At 40.7% G+C, this 14,610-nt stretch overlaps 1 protein-coding gene across 3 annotated transcripts in view; it reads right to left on the bottom strand.

Moving 5' to 3' along the window:
- mtss1lb (MTSS I-BAR domain containing 2b) overlaps positions 1-14,610 on the bottom strand; it is a 69,849-nt gene that overhangs the window by 15,650 nt on the left and 39,589 nt on the right. For 2 of the 3 annotated variants that reach the window (XM_029499145.1, XM_029499147.1), the window contains exons 4-10: positions 8,964-9,048; positions 8,192-8,283; positions 7,238-7,312; positions 6,204-6,212; positions 2,276-2,433; positions 875-982; positions 663-760 (exon numbers count right to left, since the gene is read on the bottom strand). In XM_029499145.1, coding sequence (XP_029355005.1) covers positions 663-760; positions 875-982; positions 2,276-2,433; positions 6,204-6,212; positions 7,238-7,312; positions 8,192-8,283; positions 8,964-9,048 — 625 coding nt within the window. The remainder of the gene's footprint in view (positions 1-662; positions 761-874; positions 983-2,275; positions 2,434-6,203; positions 6,213-7,237; positions 7,313-8,191; positions 8,284-8,963; positions 9,049-14,610) is intronic. The other variant, XM_029499146.1, reaches the window with a different exon arrangement.

The following is a 14,610-nucleotide window of genomic DNA, read 5'->3' as shown; positions in this document are numbered from 1 at the left end:
GCAAAAAGAGGTCAGTCGGCCGATCTAGAGCGAGAAGCACTATCTTCTGACTGGCTGACAGTTTCCCAAGTAATCTAATGACAATATGGCAGATTTTTGGAAAGACTCAGAGAAACCAAGCCCTCTCAGGTCCGATGCTGGAACCAGGTGGACTTGGGTTGGGGGCGTAGCTGGGGGCCGTGTTTCATGTGAGACATCACAAAGTTCCTGAAGTCCTGACGGTTGTTTTTAAGGCTCAGATTTCTGATTACAGGCTGAGTATTTCTCTGTGGGCTGAGACCGTTGATACTTTCACTCTTTTGATATAAAACCAAGACCTGATTTATAATCAAAGATCACGTGGAGATTATGAGAAAGCAGAGCCTGAGACTAACATCACCCATTTGGTGTTTTGATTGTAAATATTGTCTTTTATTCTGCCCTTCATAAAAAAACAATAATCCAAGCCACTGAGTTTTTCTGTGTGAAGGTATTCAGACTGTACAGATGAGTGGACGAACGGCAGGGATGGACTGATGCAGACAGACGGGACTGACAGTCACAGTGGAACATGAACATCAGGGAAGGCTCCTCTTTCTAGAACCCAGTGTATAAATTGCAGCAAAGAACACGGCGTAAAAGTGTGTTTTTGACTGTGTGTGTTTGTATTGGTGTGTGACCACCTGCACATGCTGCTCTTGCGTGAGCCAGAGCTGCTTGGAGATGAAGGAGGGGTCTGATAGGACCAGCTGTAGTCTGAGCCCTTCAGATCTTTGATCACCTGCGAGAGAAGTAACCAGGGAGGTGGTTTATTGTGTCTTTCTTTTTATGTGCCGTGCATGTTGTGAGTGAGCATGTTTTTTCCTTTTGCTGTTTTTTTTTTTTTTTTTTTTACCTGTTCACTAGCAGGAGGCAGTTTGTGAGGGTCGGTTGTCAACACTGTGAGGTCATCAATGATGGCCTGGAGATGAGTGATCTCACCCAACATGGCAATCTCTCCATTCTGGGGGGGGGGGGGGAATCCCAAACAAAACAAGATTGAAAAACCGTTTCTGATTTTCTTACTCCATTATTTTTCACTTAGGATGACTACATCCTAACTACTATGCTCAATTCAGAAAGTATGAGTTACTCCTGATAACCGTGATACATGACTACACCGCTTTCCCAACACAACAGAGGTATAAAGAAGATGTCAGGCCACAATGATTAGCTCTCCAAGCATTGGCTGGAAGATGAACATCCTCCAATAAAACTCAGAAATAAATTCCCTTGATGTCCCCTGATGTTTTGATGATGGTGGTTGGAAGTCCAATACGTAAATGTCCTGAAGGTTGTGAGCAGGGTTTAGATTGGATGAATTTCAAGCAACATACAATACAAAATTCCCTGGAGCGTTTTCATTCTGTTCCTCTAACAATTTCCCCTTTGATTTGTCACCCATTTGGATTTTGGCATAAACACCTTTTCTTTTTCCAATTTTATTAATTTAGTTTGCAATATTCTGAATCAAACACCAGGCTTTTCTGAAATGTTAAATGTTTTTTCCCTTGTAATACCTTAACATCAATGTTGGTCTGCTTCTTTCTTATAATTTTCTCATGTAGATAAAAGGTGTGTGTGTGTGCGTGCGTGCGTGCGTGCGTGCTGGAGACTTCGATAACACCAGTGACAACAACACAGAGAGGTACGTCTGCCAAGGTATGCAGTTTTACGTGATGAGCCACAAAGTAATGAGCAGACTGTGTTTAGCTCTGGCTGCCATTGGAGTGTGTTTTTCCTTACTGCTCAGGTTTATCTGTGGTCTCATGCCCGCTCTGGCACATAACGTAGTACCTGAAGAGTGGAAGAGAGTCAGACTACATATGTGTTTGTTTACTAAAGAGGATTCGTTAGTATGCAGAGCTGGCACTAATGGCTTTGCTAATTTCCATTCCTGTTGGTGTCTGTGTACTTCCTGGTATTCTGCATCTTAACATGGAAAATAAATTACATTTCAAACTCTGGTGTATTTGCAGTTAATTGGCTTAAAGATGCTTATTTTTATCAGGTTTCAAGGTTTGTTTCATAGATTTCATCACACTTGCAGTTCTGCTTATGTCAAACTATATTTTAGGGAAGTTCAATGAAATGTTTCAGATATTTCTGGCCCCAGTAATCACAGTTCCATACTGTCTAATGTGAGACTGAGACATGCCTATGTCTCCCTTTTTTCAGCAGCAGACAACCAAAAAGCCTTTAGCCACCTTTTGTGAGACCTTCTACAACCCCTTCCCCCACCCCAACATCCACTCACAACGACCGGCTGAAGGAAGCCAATGAAGGTACAGAAACGACCCCTCTCCTCCACCAGGGCTCGGCGCACCGCCTGCTTCTCTGTCTCCTCCATCAACAGGCACATGTCGGTGACGTCCTGCATGGCGCTGTCCAGCTGAGGCTGCAGGTCCCCTCGCCCTTGGTCGGGGAGGATGGAGGAGAGTGAGACAGGCAGGTCAGGGGGAACGTGATGGCAGAAAGGTGCAAAGGAAAGAAGTGGGAGGTCTCAGAAAACATGGGGGGAAAAGATGGAGGTGCAGATTGAAAAGCATTTCATGAATGTAAGTGGTGGTATATTGTTTCACAGGTGTTTTCTTCCCTTAAAGCACGGCTCCATCAGATCACTAAGAGACATTCAGAAAGTCGAAATCAGTTGAGTTAGGTTCACAACAACACCTTGCTTGATGTTTTGGCTCTGTACTTGTTTGAGTCTGTATTCCAAATGTAATACATTTAGATACGCATCATGTGCCATTATATGTGAAAGAGCAGCTACTGTGACGACATTTATGCCCTTCTGATCGAATACAGATACAGACCCATAGAGACATAAAACCATTGATTATGATGATGTTGTCTCAATAATATGGTAAAAAATAAAACATCACTTATTTCTACATTTTGCCCTTATGAACAGAAGATCATTATTTATTTATTTTTTTCTGTGAACTTTTTCTGGTGCTGTCTTGCATCTTCCTGTAAACTAATGCAAACAAGCCAAGGCAAGTCAGTCAGAGGGACATGGAAGACATGCAGAGACGGTATGGAGCCAAAACAGTCTCGTAATGAATGAACTCTCTCAGGGTTTTTCAGGTCTTTCGTTCATTGTTCATGTGGCTACAGCAGTAACATGATAAATACTGTCTTTAGTCTGCGGACGGGTCCAGTCTTGTCTCTAGTCTCTGGGGGTTAGGTAGGGTTGGGTACTGTAGGGATCCAGTCTCTGGTCACTGGAGGTCCTCTCCGTGTTATCCATATAATTTCATAATCCAGCCCTCTACCCCTTTTCATCATCCAGTCACTAATTAACCTAGACCGAACACGCGGCCTTCTTATTGTGGGGCGACCGCGCTAACCAGAAAACTGGTAGATCAGCAACCTCCATCTGTATTTTTCATTCACATCCCAGTTCATATGCTGGTGCAATATTATATTATATTATTTCGATATTATAAAAATGATATAAAAATGATAGACACCTACTTTATTTATCCTGAGGGAAATTCACTTACAATCATTCACACAACAGACAAACAATAAGACATACAGCCTCACCTTTTCGCTGCAATGTGCTTTACTTCCCTGCTGAGCCAAGTTACATGTTTGAATGAACATAAACGCTTACCTAAGTTTCATTGTTACGTTTATTGTTTCCATGTCGACAACAGTTAATACAAGTTAAAAGTTATTAACCCGAACCATGATCTTTTCCTAACTTTAACCAAGTGGTTTTTGCGCCTAAACCTAATCAGACCTTAGCCATGAAACTGTTATTTTGCAACAATGATCCGTAACAGTTTGGGGGGAAACGGCATTTTCCGCCATATTTGTGTGTATGTGTTGGGGGAATACCAGGATGCGTCCATATAAGGGCAAGTACGTCACAGCAGATGGATTTCCCATCGCTTCAACTAATTCAGTGACATTGACTTACAACGAGCGGATGGTCAGATAAATGTGACACCTTACAGGTGGAGGTTGAATAAAGCTCTCCATGCTGCCTCGGTCCGCCGTTGGAGTTTAGCATGTCTTGTTTGAACACTGCGCATGCGCACATGGCAGTGGTGTGAAGAAATGTAAGGAGCCACATGATTGGCTGAAAGCCAACACCTGCTCGTCCAATGAAGCAGTTCGTGAGATCTGTGAATTTATATTACAAGTGCGCCTCCAAATCCTTTTTTGTGAAGCAGAGCGGGTGCATTTCCGAATGTATATTACAAGTTTGCATAAAAATAATATTTGTGAGCCAAAGCGTGCGCATTTGCGAAACAGATTGTGTGCATTAGTGATTCGGAAATACAACTGCGAAACAAAGCGTTCATGATGAGACTGTTCTGGATCCGAGCGCTGCAGATAAAGTCCAAAAGTGGCCTCAACACGGCAAAATTCATCAGTAATTTGTGGACATGCATGGACTGAAAGAATACAAACGGTCGGTTAGAATAATCACAAACAACTGCCGCTGGGAACGTCGTTCATTTTGGTGCGTAGTAGACGAATGATAATTTCGACCTGATGGCGCACTGAAAGAGAAAAATCAGCCAATAAACCGAAATTATTCAGATGATCACTTAGTTCAGTTTAGTTTTCACTACAGATGCCCATTAGTCCTCACCATGGTGATGATTATTCTTCCTGGGGTCCAACCACTCATCAGTCAGTAGGGCACATCATCAGGACCATGAATGTAAAATTGTTTGGAAACCCAACAGCTGAGACGTTTCAGTTTGGACCGAAACTAAAAAGTTTTAATATTACACAATTTTTTTTTTTTTTTTACATCATTTGATATGTTGTTGATAAAAAAAAATTACTTATAGCTGCTTTAAATAGCAAAGTAATAGGATGTTTCAGAGAAGCCTCTTTCTTTAATCAGAAAATCTGAAATCAAGTTTAAAAAATACTGCTGTTATGGTTAAATGTCTGCATGAAAAACTTTCGTGTGAAATAAATAAAATAAAAATACAGAGCCAAAACATAAATAGCTTGTTTCTGTCTCCAAACAGTGTCACCTGCTGTGATTGCCCGACAATCACTGGATGACAAAATGTAGCACACAGGTGCATTTTTTTAAATTTGTACAAATCTTAATCCTATCTACTGCTAACACAGAATGCAATGAATGTTAAGCAAAACATGAAGCAACCCTTAGTGTTATGTTATAACATGCAAAAAAAAAAACTGTGTGCAGAGATGCTGGCGGTACCAGAGACAGAATAAAAGAGGGAAACGAGAAGAGGGACAAGAGTGAAGCGCTGCGGCGCGAAATGACGAAGGCCATGCAGGAGTCAGTGAAGAAGAAAGGCGTTCCTACCGACTGTGGCGTTATAACAAACTCTTTTCTTTAAGAAGCCACAGGAGCTGGTTTTGTTTAGTTCACAATCTTAGAAAAGAAGAATGTTTTTATATGTCCTACATGATGCCCTGTCAGTTTCTGCTCACAGAAATACATTTGGAAAGGTTTAGAAAGGTTCAGGGCATGAAACTGCTTTGGTTTATTATCAGTTTGATAGCAGATCTGACTTAAGACTCAGCCTCACATATAAAATTATATCTGAGGCTACACCAGCTACTCCACCACACTGGGGCCCCAGATCTTCAGGAGGCCTGAAGGCTCTATGTTTAACAAGTGGCATTTATTTTTTGGGTTTATAACAAATTCCAAATACTGTTGTTGATATTGCATGAACCACAGAAAGGCATGAAATAATACGTTGTGTATAATAGTATTACTTTTTAGCATTCATTCTACAAGTTTTATTTGAAAACTATTATCTTTATTAATTACTTATTATTATTTATGAATTCCTATTTCAAACTTTTAAAAGATACCGCATTATCTTTGATGTTTGTGTTGCTTTTTTTTTGTTCTGTACTATAGATAGATCAAGTTTAAACTGTTTATATTTTTATTGTGCTTATGTGGCTTCACAAATATACACTAATAGCAAACAATTTAGCATAAACCGTGAATGATTTCTATTTATTATATGCATATGCATGGACAGAATGTGTGGTAAATCAAGAATTTTAATTGTACACAGAAACCTTTCAAATTTTGTAGTAACTAGAGTCAGAGTTAGAGTTTTAGCTTCAGCTACCTACTTGCATGCAAACTGCAGGAGAAAGTTGGGAATGTGAGTAAAAATGGATGCAGGAGAAGTGTAGCGAGCGAGGCCGATACTTACCCTGGATCTCTATTACATGGAGAAAAATACCACAGGGAGGGAGAGGCACAGAGAGAGAGGGAGGGCAGCAGTGAGAAGGGTGAGAGGGGACAGCAAAAAAAAGAGAGGGGGGGCAGAAATAGCAGAACTCATTGTCAAGGTTAGTACAAGAAAGCAGCCATCACAAGGCTGCCACAGTGCCATAGGTTAGAGCAAAATAACACTGCTGCAACCAAAAGCTAAATCCAGAAATAATAATCAGCGCTTGGCTACTTGGCTAACCAGACGCCTGAAGCATCACCACTGTCAGCTTTACCAGGGTTTGATTATTGCATTGTTATTTTATTGTTAATATAATGATTAAGACTGCATTATTACATTATTTATTACACATCATATATTGCTGATGTATTACATAAACCTGTGAGAATATAAGAGTAACCCAGAGTTAAAGTCGTGGGGACACAAGACAGGAAATATGAAAAAAATAAAAATAAAAAAAGAGAAAAGACACTCTTGAATTTTCCTTCACAGGCATCTTGCATCTTTGTATATATCTGCCTGGCAACTGAATGGAAGTGGTTCCTGGGAGAAGGCAAGACGTATTGGTTGCTGCGTCACTGAGTGAAATGTTTCAGGACGAATGAAAAAAGACTGGCAGTACTGTTCAGCGCCACAAGGTGGAAACATAAACCTGCATTTCTTTTTAGCTAGACTGTGAAGTCTATGGTCCTTGACCTCAGTGAATGAATCACCGCATTTTCAGTCTCTTCTGTAATGCGTTTATCATGGACCCCTGTCAGCTACAATCTATAAATTATTATACGTTGTGGCCGACCTTGCTGGTAAATTTACCATTCACTGTGACTGGCAGAAAGGTAACTGTGGTTAAAAAAAAAAAAAAAAAAAGGAACTTGTGTGACTCAGAATCACATTTGATCCGAGTGGGCTTTGATTGATGGTGTAAAACATCATCTGACCTTGAGCGTGACCTTCTGTCAATTCTGTCAAACATGAGTGGAGATGAACTCGACCGTCAGACTGCTGACTGTTACCTTTACGAGCTTTCTTCTGTAGTTTCATGGTGTCAGATGACTTCTTCTTGATCTCGTGGCGTGACCTTTTGTACTCTTAAAAAAACAAGACGAACAGGCATGTTTCAGTGACGGGAATGTGAAGCCCTCAGTGTGAACTCAGCTTATCTTGCATTTCTGATATTGATTGAAATAGAAAAGCCGAGCTCACTGACACAGGTGTTACACTGCAGGAAAACCGATCCCCTGAGATACAAGTCAGATTGACATCGAGCATTATACATTATTTTGTTTGTGGCTATCTGTGCAGTGGATGTGAAATCATTAAGGAGGTCCGTTGTAACAGACAAAACTGTGCTTTTATAGATAATGCGCTCAGATTTCAGGACAGGAATAATAATAACTACGACCTCATACTGTACAGATCTGATTTTTAGCAATTCTTTAGAAGATCAAAGACTAATAATATGTGATATTGCCTTCACCTTGTATTAATCATCTTCATCAAACATGGCCTGAGTTGCATTTTTGTTGTCTCATTCATAAACAGTGTGTTTGCCAATCAGCAGACCTATCAGATGACTGCTATGTCCATTTTTAGTTACTAGGCCATGCTTAGACCGTTTTAAGGCTAGACTCTCACAATATGTGGTTGAGGTTGGGCAAAGATCATAATCTGGTTTCATACACAAAGGTTCACAGTGACTTCAGGTTACATTTTAACAAAATCACCCTCTTTCCCCAACCCTAAGCAGCCCACTGTTTTTCTTCCAATCACGACCAATGACTGAGAACCTACGCAGACCTGTATTGCCTAAACAACAGCTACAGACAAACTCCTTACTCTTTCAAAATCTATGAGGCGTCTGAGTATAATCCAGCCAGTAATTACATTTTCTAAACTCGTATTTCCTGCTGAAGTTGTGTTGAAATGGAATTTCAAAGAGACGGGGTAGACCTGTGATGTGTGTGTACCTTTTGCGTGATCCTTATCCAGCTGGTTGGCCGTCTTCTTCCAGTCCTCGATCTTGTCCTGGAGAGGATTGATCAGACTCTCCATCAAAGCGCTGTTGGAGAGACAGAGATATAAAAGGAGGATACATGAATGAATGTTTTATAGAAAATCAATCCCTGGACAAATATTTCCACAGTGTGATGTCTTGACAAGAGACTGCAAACGGCTAAGAACCCCGGCATCATTAAATGCCCTTCATGTGTCGTTCCACTTCATAATTTTAGTTTCTGGAACGATGACCCCACCCTCCCCATCTCCACATACATGCAAATGCTAACATGTGCAGCAAAGGTAGGTTTATTGGTACAGACACGTAATAGCTTGAAGACTGACTGCATTTGCTGCATTTACTGTGGCCATAGATTATCATTATCATTGCCATCAATGTAATAGCTTTTTCAGCAGAAAATTCAATGGAGAGATAGGAGAATGAAGGAAAAGGCAAACAATGGTTGAAACAGTCTCTTAGTGAGGTTTCCACAGTGGGCTGTGTTGCGTGCCAATGGTTGTGTTTATTTACAGTCATCAAAATATGCACAGACAGAGCAATGTTCCTAATTGAGTCCACACAGATGAGACGAAAACCACTCAGCCAACATCTGTCTCATAATAACCCTAAAAACAAGGTCAGTTATACACTATTTTACTTTATGCCAGCAAAGGAAGGAGAGGCCAAGAAGGATACGAATAGTGAGAAGGGAAGGAGAATTCGAGGATCGACGTGCATCTTACTTGGTGAACTGGCGAAGTTTGGCCTCAATGCTGCGATGCCTCATGCACATCCTGGTCAGAGCTGAGCCAATATCTCTGGTTGCCCCTGGAAACACAAGACCAAGCCAAGTTCATATGCTGACACACACACACACACACACACACACACACACACACACACATACACATGCTACCAAAGTGCCTCCACAAAAGGCCCTGTTTGTTCTGCAGACACCACATGGAGCTGTGATCAGTATTTACATTACAGCTATTAGTGCTGCATAAAGTAAATTCTGGTAAAAGCATTGTATCCTTCACAGCCTGAACAGCTGCTTTTACGCACAGCCAATATTTACACGAAACACTGATCTGCCTCTCATATATGCTACACTCACTCCAGGCTTCTTCCAAATAAAGAAGTATCTCGTGAGTGTGTGTTTGTGGGAGAGCCAACTGCTCTGGGCCCGAGTTTCGTCAGCAGCTAACCTGCAACTGTAAACATCGGTCTATTTTAAGGCAGAGTAAGTCCATGTGGAAAACGCTGACCCCAGAGTTAAAGTCACTTCGAGTGATGGCAGACAGCACAAATTTCAATAGAAGGGGCTCAGTGCTGCTGCAGCCGTCACACAGGTGAAAAGCAAGTCAAACATTCATACTATCACAGTGTGCGCCTAAATGCAGGACCATGGCTAATACAGTACGCACTACCTCGAAAATACCATAATCATAGCCACCACTGAAATGTATACACTGGAAAATTCTGATTAAACAGAAGCCAAATGGGATTTCCTCAAGGGACAGTGTTTATTTAAGGGCTTACAAAGGCTTATATTGTAAAATGCAGGGAGTGCAGAGAGAAGAGGGGCGTTATTCCAATATGTTACGCACCAGATTAATATTTCCACTTGCAACCAAAAAATCCTGTGTCTGACAAAACGTGGAAGTGGTAATTTATTCAAAAATAATTCAAATGACTATTTCAGAATGAAGAAGATGTAGCTACACAACACGCAACAGGCCCACACTGTAGAAGAAACAAATGGGGAGCACAGAGGAACATCATGGCAACTCTCCAAAATTGATTTGAACTTCAATTCCTAGAAAAATCTTCTTGTGTCATTCATTTTTCTAATTCTAGCACTTTTTCTGCTTCTATCTTTTCATTTCACCACATACGACAGACACAGAGGGTTTGCAGAGGCGTTAATGATGATGTCAAATTGTCAGAGCATGTATCTGACCCTGAATTGACCACTCAAATGGAATAACATTATTTCACAGTAAAACTTGTATCATAGTAAAGGCAATTAGAAGGCTACAATATCCGTCACTGGGCGATGTTGAAAGATGCTGTATGAATTTCAATAGCAATTATTATTATTATTTTTTTTTTTTGCTCTAAGTCAGTCATCTATGGTTTGGTCAAGGTCAGGGAAAAGATACTGGCTTTCAAAACAAGTAGTGTAACTCAGGGTATGGGTAAGTTTAGTGAAATCCTATTGTCTGACAGCAGACATGCAGCAACGTGTACGAAACAGCCTTTTTGGGATTTTGGTTGAAATAAAACACAATAGTGAGCAGATATTCAGAGAGCTGCCAACAGATAGCTGCCGATAATAAAATTCTAGGCGACACATTTGAAGGAATTTGATATTTACGCCAAACTCCAGTATGGGATTTCTTTGGCTTCTAGTTTAAACATGATCATGCTCTGATCAGATCTCATCCACCCAGAATGCTGTGCTTATGAGCAGCTATTACTCACCGGCCTGCAGATTCAAGCCATCAACATTGAAACAACCATCCAGCATACGTTCACATATGCTACATGCCTATGCGCTCACAGCTGCCCAACACCACACACATTACACTGTGTGGTGTTTACATCCAGGGAGAAGTGTTCCATTCATAATTAACAAATTCCTCCCTCACGCCTCCTGTTCTACCCAGCAACCATTCATTAAAGAAGAGCCACCATCCCCCATGCATGCACACACAGGCACGCACACACACACACACACACGCTTCAACTATACACCATGCATGCCAATCGGTTGTACAATTGAGTAAGTATTTTGAACTGTGCTTCGACGGTGTGATCGAATGCCAAATCAATCCGTAATCTTAAAACTGATGTGGGGAGAGGATGTCGTGAAATCAGTGAGCTGATGAGCACGAAGGATGTGATGTGTTGGATTGAAGGAAATAGGCGGATTGGAGAAGAAACAAGAGAAGATGTGGAGGGGAGATGGGAGCGCAGGAAGACGAGAGGGGTTGCCTTGCACATTTTAATGAGCTCACTGCTGGAGAGAGAACCATGGCACTAGAGCCGCAGCCAAGTGCTTGTGTTTGCTTGTTTGTGTGTGTGAGTCTGTGTCTCTGGGTGTGTGTTTGATCTCTACATTTATGATGGCCCTCTTCCTGTTTGTTATTACCAGCCATCTTAGACTCCATAGGAGATCCACAAGATTACGGGTGGCACAGAGCACACACTGCTCACATCTGGAAGACTGTGTGTGTATGTGTGCGCGCAAGTCAGTGTTCGTTGGCTTCCAAAGAAAATCAACATGTTTTCAACAGGCTTAGCCTCACAACGGCTCATTGGTTTGTCTGACGTGTTCCTTTCAAAATTACCAAAACAAGCAAAACCTAATTTTTTATATGACAGAGGATTAGCCGTGCACATGCTGTAGGTTGTTGATGATTTGGCAGGGAGAAAATAATAAAAGGGTATTTCCATCAGACAGTAACGTCAACACCATTTGTTGTGTTCTCATCTTAACAAGTGGTTTGAATGAAAACAAACATGTCTCAAAGATAATTAGCATTACAACAGGCCCGTGCCTTTGTAGACCACATCCTTGGAAGGATGTGGCCCCTCGACTGGGTTAGATTTTGTATGAAATGGAAAAATGGCAAGAGAACCCACAGAGAATAATATCAGATTCTGCTTCCCTCAGGTCCAAGGCGTGCTTTTGTGTCTTTCAGCTAAATGTTTTGGCTTTAGGACAAATTTACTTCATTGTTTCCTTGTCATGGTGGTTTCCAGATGCAGCAGACAACGTTTTCTGCGAGAAAGCACTATTAAATCAACTACGTGCTGCTTCTTCTGCACCAGCAGCAGACGAACCAAGATAGAGATTAGCTCTGAACATAGTGTAGCATTAAGGAGCCAAATGTTCACTTCAAACCTGGGCAAAAATCTGAAAAGAGGCAATACTGAAATTAAATTAACCTCAAACAAGACTACGAAGGAAGGTTTCACTTTACTAGCTGAAGATAGCACTAGTGCTGACTTTGAACTTTTCTATTTCTTCTCTTTTCCTCGTAAATTAATGTAGGTTCTCCCAAAACAATATGCAATATAATGTTTGTTGTGTTCAACTGCAACTGGTGTTTTCCTGAGTTGTTAATTATACATTAAGAAAACAACAGTAATCTTCAATAGCGTATATGTAATGTTTCATTGTATTTGGTTTACTAGCCCAGATGAAAAAAATGAAAGTCTGCTTCCAACAAGATTTTGTGCTACACTTCATAAAGCAGGCAGGTATTCTGAGATACAGTAAGCAACTACCCTCCTCTACTCCCCTCTCTGTCTGCTGGCCTTACAGAAAAAAGGAGGGACTCCCTCCTGGGAAATATGACTTTCCTCCTTTTCCTTCCTCTGCTTCTCACTAACTCTCCCTTTCCTGTTTTTCGTCTGCTTCCTGGTTGCAAAGCTCCCAGTGTGTGTGTGTGTGTGTGTGTGTGTGTGTGTGTGTGTGTGTTTGTGTGTGTGTGTGTGTCATCCACTAAGACCAGGCAGTGAATAGTATCAAACCAACGTGATTGTTATTTATTTATAAAATGACTCGCATGGGTTTAACAAAAGGTGGAAAATTATCTTCTTGATCTCAATTTAGCATTTGCAAAATTACAAATACTGCTGAAGAATGTGGAGTACGAAATGCGACATATCTGATTACTTGTGTGGCTGCAGGGCAAAGACGAAAGTAAAATCTAGAAGACACGTTCAACATAAAACATTCAGTATATATTTATCTGGTTGAAGTTGTGAACAGATTTGTCATTTAGACTCAGAGTAGGGAAAGTGTCAGGCTGCCCAGCGAATGGCAGAGAAACAATTCTTCCTCCTCACCTAGCAACTGATTTAACTGACAGGTTTGTTACGGTTTCTATGACAGCACAGATGTTGGCCCGTTGCTAAGGTGAGAGTGAGAATGTTTGTTGCTCAGATCAAATTGTCTGCTGCCACGGAAACAAATGTCTGAACTGCAATGCAAGGAAGAGAGAGGGAATGGGGGAAAGGCAAGACACACAAAAACACACAGAAACACATACACACAGGAAATAATTACATAACTAAATCATCAGGCTCACCACCATTTTATTTAAGTACATGCACAGTGTTGTGCGGAGATGTGGAGTCCTGCAGACAACTGAAATGATCTCAGGGATTCCTTCCACTACTCTGTCCTTCAAAAGAGCCAGACACTTAATTAAAGTCCCAAATAGATGCTAGATGTTGTGTTGCCTTTTGAACATTCACAAAGTTTTGATGTTGATTAACTGTGTTGTGGTGTTGTCTTTTTTAACTGTCTGATCTCCAATGATAACGCAAGTCTCCATGGCAACTATTATCTATAATCTTGCAGTGTATGAGTATGTGTCTCGTCATTTTCTGATGAATGCTGCCAAATGTGCAATTCCAAACAGGAGTGATGACCAGACATTTATGTATTTACACCCGCTGCACCCAGCATGTGTATGCATGTTTTTTATGTGTGTGTCATATCAGGTGAGGAGGAAGCCTGACAGCATAGTGGTACAAAGAATATGAGAACAAATACATTCATTACAAAAGGTGTTAGTAGATTATATTTTCTATTAAGATGGTAATATTGTGTTAATTGATTTGTCTGCTTTATTTGCCAACAAAAATAAATCACAAATATATTGATAATGAAGTCATCAGTAAAATGTTTCCCTATAATGCCTGATCAGAGAAATAATGGACAGAAAATATATATTTTTTATAGGTCTTTATTTGGCCCTTTAGCAAAAAGTAAAAGAAAAAACAAGCATAGTTGCCTTTTTGTTTATATCATATTTATTACATCGGGTGTTACACCCAGTTCAGGCAATAACAAAAACTCATAAATGTTTGTATCATGGCATTATAGGGTTAATCTAGCAGTACAGTGGGCATTTGCAATGTCTCCAGCATTAAGGTTAGCTCAGGGGAAGGTTGTGGTCTTGGTCAATATGGTGTCTTTAGACATAATGTGTTTATTCACATTTAACCAAACCCACAATGTTTCCTTAAACTTAACCAAAGTGCCTTTGTTGCCTAACCCTAACCACATGGTTGACTGTGGATGTGAACCATAGTCTTTGTTGTTGCCACCTCACCCACCTCCTGGCGACGCTGCAGCTGAAGCAGCTCACTCAGTTAGATATACTTCACCTTTGAATATAATCCAGACAGCTATTGCACGTTCTACAAAGTGAAATTGCAGTTGCAGTTTGTTTGTGTAGAGGACTTAACACAACAAAAGTGAATCTTAGGTCCTTGACTAGCAAGTCTGCAGTCATATAATTTTGCAGGGATTTTGTGCAAAGACTAAGTGAATACTAAAGCTAGAGAAAAGGTTTTGGTAGCAGA

Source organism: Echeneis naucrates, chromosome 3 (assembly GCF_900963305.1).
Source record: "Echeneis naucrates chromosome 3, fEcheNa1.1, whole genome shotgun sequence".
In the NCBI taxonomy this organism is placed as follows: Eukaryota; Metazoa; Chordata; class Actinopteri; order Carangiformes; family Echeneidae; genus Echeneis; species Echeneis naucrates.
The sequence above is the reverse complement of the archived record's forward strand: the minus strand, read 5'-3'. Positions and strand labels throughout refer to the sequence as shown.